The sequence below is a fragment of the Nuphar pumila genome, unplaced genomic scaffold, assembly GCF_984573655.1.
Source record: "Nuphar pumila unplaced genomic scaffold, dmNupPumi1.hap1.1 HAP1_SCAFFOLD_2161, whole genome shotgun sequence".
In the NCBI taxonomy this organism is placed as follows: Eukaryota; Viridiplantae; Streptophyta; class Magnoliopsida; order Nymphaeales; family Nymphaeaceae; genus Nuphar; species Nuphar pumila.
The window spans coordinates 278-5,406 of record NW_028323858.1 but is presented as its reverse complement, the minus strand read 5'-3'; the positions used below and the strand labels follow the sequence as shown (position 1 = coordinate 5,406).

Here is a 5,129-nt window from a genome sequence, read left to right as displayed (position 1 = left end):
ATGCAAAGACACGACGCCTGATCGTTTCCGAAGCGTTCACGATCGAGTTCGAGGAGATAGACTATGAGTCTGTTCGAGCCAAACTGGAAGCAGAATCAGCGTTGTGACCCAGCATGCGCTCCCCGTCAGGATTCTCAATCAACACGTTCACAGCGGTTTCCATGACGCCCTCACGTACTGCGTCATGAGAGCGCCTTGATGCGTCATGGGTGTGCCTTACTGCGTCAACAGCACACCTTGCAAACGGTAGCAAGATACATCCACACATCAATAACAAAATGATGACTATGCCTATGACACCCAACGCCGTAGCCACGACGTTGCCTGCTGAATGCCCCCGTTTGTTCACCATCAATCACACGTCCACAGCACGATGCTACTTTTCAAGGCCGTTTACATCCAGGTCAGATGGTAAGCGGACAATCTTCCAGGGCCTTCTCGTACAGCCGCGTGTTATGGTCGTTGACTGTGGAGACGGTGAATCTAAAAGCATCTACTACAGCACACCGACTCACTGCATGATCCTCGATCTGTTTCAGCTTTATCAAGCACCCGCCATGGACGAAGCCTAACAATCTCGGCAGTACTGGAACGATGTCATTGCCGTGAACTACACGTATGAAAGAACTTGTGCGCTCATTCATCGCCATGGCAAAAGCCGCATCACCGGTGGGAGGCGCTCCAAACGTTGCCACATGAACCTTGAGAGATCTGAGCTCGTCGTCCATGGACGCTATGCACGACATCGCCGCTCCGCTGGAGTGTCCAAGCAACAGAGCCTCGTCGCACTCGGTTTCTCTAAGGGCCTCAACCAACGCATGCCTCAACGACAGCCACTGGTGAAGATGACCCCTGTGGACGCGCCCTCCGCCAAAATCTTTTGTCCCCAGCGCCAAGTTGTTCTTCCAGTCTCGTATGGAGTCTGAACCCCGGAAAGTAGCTATCACTATATGTCGGGTGCGACTTATTTCATGCGTTCCGACCACTGCTCGCGCCCCCGTCCAGCGATTCTCCACCAGCTTCCCCCATGACGGAGTGGGAGAATATGCGTCCCTGGCGAGTTTGCAAGCAGCGTGGACGGTGATCATTTTTGCAAGGTAACTGTTGTAAATGTTGTGGTTCCGACGCAAGCGACTTTCTTTACTCTGCGACGGCCAGTGCGAACTTGGTTCCTCCGACGACGGGAGTGTGCTGTACAACCAGCTGCGGCAAGTACTCGCGCATTTCTTTCATCGTCCGCTGTTGGTCGGACGGAGAAGTCCTAGCGTCTGCAAATACTTCGCACAGGCATTGACAGCACCAACGCACTCTGGCAGGCTCATTTCTGCAAGCTGCGTCGACGATTGCCGCGACTATGGTCCAGGCATGGAAAGCGTCTACCCCGTCGTACTTTCGGAGTTCTTCCCCAATCTTCTGCACAGACGGAATTAGTTTTGGCGTTCCCATGAACGACACAGCCTCCTTGCACTTCTTGGTTATGTGCCTCTCCAGCTTCTTCCATTGCTCCGGTGGGTCCAGCGCTGCGACGTCGTGAGCGCCCGAGCCATATCTCAGCAGTTTCAGAGCAGACTGGATATCCCTCGTGGATTCCCTGAGCTGCTGGGATTTCTTTCCTTGCTCCCGACGCTCCTTCTGTATCGCTTCGGCATTTTTTGTGAGGACATCAAATGCCTTGGACGATACTTCTCCATCGAACTTGCCTTTCTCAGATTTGTTTTTCATCATCAGGTAGCAGGCCGCGGTGATTGTCAGAGTAGCAGTAATCAAACTTGCCAACGGAGGCACGGCGGACACCGTCATTTGGTTTTGCACAACGCATGCACAATCATTTAGTGTCCTCCATTACGCGTACGTTGGCGGGTACATCGGAGCGTACGTCGGGGCGTACGCTGGAGGGTGCATCGGAACGTAAGGGGGAGAATATGGACGGTCTCTCGTGGGCAGCACGTGAGTGAACGTCGACAGGTCTAAATGAGCGAAGATGTCCACGGTCCCTTCCACCAGGGTCCTCAGAGCCTGGGCCGTGGCCGTTCTTTTCAGATGTGCGATGACGTCCACGTGAGTCGCGTTCGGATTCCTCTGCAGGTACTGAGCCACCAGGCCTGTCACCATGGGCGCTGCTTGGGACGTACCGGACAGCGTCAATGAGCTGGTCATGTCCATGGATGACGCAGACTCGATGTCTGCTCCGGTGCCCAGATGGTAACACATGACCCATAATTCGTGCTCGGCCACGGTTCCAGATCCTCACTTCCGCTAACGTTCCGCATCTGTGTCGCGGACACGGTGATGACGTTTTCCAAGTTACCGGGGGCATACGTGCAGGCGTCCTCCGCGTAGTTCCCCGCAGCCGCAACGACCACCATCCCGGCGTCGATCAACTCTTCCACTTGCATTTGGATCACCGACGCAGCGGATGGGTCGTTGATGAGCAAAGACATGCTGACTATTGCTGGTCCGGGATTCTGCTCGTGATGAGTCAAAACCCAGTCCAGTCCTGCAGCGAGGTCAGACGAATAGCCTCCGGCGTCGCAACCGGGTTGTACTGCGACGGGAACGATGAAAGAGTCCTTGGCAACGCCGAAAGTCAGTCCCGCCACCAGAGCGGCCACGTGGGTTCCGTGCGTGGACGCACATGGCTGTCCCTTGAACTCTTCTGCGGTGGGGGAGTAGAACCGGTCATCTAACGACACCCTTTGTGAACCCGAACTGGAGCTGAATTCCTGATGCGCCCCATATACGTCTTGATCCACGATGTACACGCGAACCCCCGTTCCTTTCGTTGCATATCTGAAAGCGTCGCAGTTCTGACACACCTGGTTACAATCGTCTGCCCAAGAGGACAGTAGGGACAGGGACTTCGGTGCGCCTAATTGAGTGGTGTATCCCGCGCTCTGAACAACGAGATCGCCGGGATGTCTGAAAGTAGTCCTGCGCACATCCGAAACATAGTTTCCCTCGTTCCTATTGACCGCCGCCACCGGCGACTTCAGAAAGTACAGGAGCTCTCCGCCGTCGAAGAGATTCATAGAAACTGCCTTTAACGTGGCAATCACATCTGTGTCCGAGCTCATAGCCGTTCCCACGAAACCCGTTGTCCAAGTGGATTCGCACGTGAACTTGGATCTTACTCTTTGACACAGAGCGTCTGTTCCGGAGGCACCCAGGATTTTGGAAGCATCGGGCCTAGAAGGATCGAGCTGAACCGCTGTGACGATGAATCCGTCGGCATGGGCGGTAGCCAAGGCAGCTGCGAATGATAGCCATACAAGTAACATACGCATCTCCTCTTGTCACAATCTGAAGAAATGTCGCAAGGCGACGTTCAAAGCGGTGTCCACGCAGAACAACCAATGCAAAAACACCCCTGCAACGATAAGCATGACGGTCCACGCCCCAAACGCTTTCCAGAACAGCTGTCGTTTCGTCAAAAAGGCCAACATGGCTGCGACAGCTACGGTCGCAAGGACATCGTACGCGGCGAGACCCATAATGCGGGGAGCATGAAACCCTTGAAGCGGCTCTCCTAATGCACGCTTCCAGGGACAGGCACTGGATAAGGAACGCTGCCGGGGGCTACTGGCCAACATGCTTGCTTCAAACACGGGGTTATTTCCTGACAGGGGTGATCGGAAGAGTCCATGTCGTCCCGAGCTGGTAAATCCATGTGCTTGTAGCGAGGGTCGTGAAACCACGGAAGTACCATGCGTTCTCCGGTGAAAACTTGTTTGCCCTTCAACTCCAGCATTTTCATCGCCCAAGCATGGTCTGCGTCCATCTCTCCACCAAACCATTTGTTCGAAAAACGTTTTCGAAGGGAACGTTGCTTCCGGGGGTCGTCTTGCATCTTGTATTGCAAGTACTCTTGGTTGTACTCCAAGCCACACTCGCTGCACAGGTGTCCGCATTTCTTTTGGACCCGTGCGGGGTTCCCGCACATGGTACAGGGATATGACATGAACATTTCGTCTAGCTCCTCCCGTGTGTACTCCTCGTGTATCGATCGGTACGAAGCATGTGAACATTTTGAAGAATTCGAGGAATATGAGCTGAAGGATTTCTGTGATATTGAAGAGCTTCTGGAGTGAGACGAAAAGTTTGTGCGAGTGGAAGCACATGAGGATACGGAAGCTTGGTCGTCGTCCATGCCTATCCTCTAGCTCAAGTGTTTTTTACGCCGAAACGTCACCTCTGTGTTCCTCGAGGTACATTATGTGGCGCTCCAACCGCATCACCATGCGTTCGGACTCGATCATCCTGGAGTTGGCAACCAGTATCCGACTCCTGAGATCGGCGTTTGCTAGCTCCAGAGAGGCACAGTGCATGGCCGGATGAAGGTCCATCGACGCATGGTGCATGGTTGGACGCAGGTCTATTGTCGCCTTTCTCTTCTTGTTCTGGACCTCCAAGTACCCTGTCGCATGGTGCTGTTGACACCCTGTCGCATGGTGCTCCGGGGGATTGCACACTTGTGTCTTTGGTTTCTTGAAGCAGAACATGCACCTTGCAGTTACACTACGGCTTTTACACATCAATTTCGACATCCGAGTCGTCGTCCTCGTCCGCATCGTCTGTCAGCTCTTCCAGATCATCGTCCTCGTCTGCCTGATCGGGGTCTTCCAGTTCTGGTACCTCCACTTCTTCCACGTCTTCGACGTCTTCCGCACCAACGTCTACAACCGATTCAGCATCGTGGTCCACCTCGATGTCTTCCAGCTCGTCGTCCAGCTCCGTTGCCACTTCTTCGGGAGCGTCATCGGAGTCGTCCTCCTCGCTCTCGTCTCGGAGCTCGTTTTCTTGTTCCGACACATGCACACCCTTCTCCCCTGCTGCCACTACTCTACCAACAAGAGTTATTGTTCTCTGACCCAGCTTGAAGGAGCGAGCCATCACTTCGAGGCGCAGTGTATCTCCGGGCTCCAGATTGTCAAGCGACTCCACATGTTGGAAGGACAATGGTTCTCTCGGAAGTATGACCTCCAGGACACGTGTCTCCGACATGTTCACCGCCAGCACACCAAACGGATTCACGTTCTCCACGCGGCATGTCAAAACGTCTCCCACGGCAGGATTGCATACGTCCGCTATGAAGCGTATGCTGTACGTGACAGTGCCTGACAGGCTGGACA

General features: G+C 54.2%; 1 protein-coding gene across 1 annotated transcript; it reads right to left on the bottom strand.

Annotated features, from left to right (window-relative positions):
* Positions 1-404: 404 nt before the first annotated feature.
* Positions 405-1,088, bottom strand: LOC149808812 (lipase-like). Its single transcript, XM_089995135.1, has one exon. It carries the CDS (start codon positions 1,086-1,088, stop codon positions 405-407), a length of 684 nt encoding a protein of 227 aa, XP_089851261.1.
* Between the last annotated feature and the right edge of the window lie 4,041 nt (positions 1,089-5,129).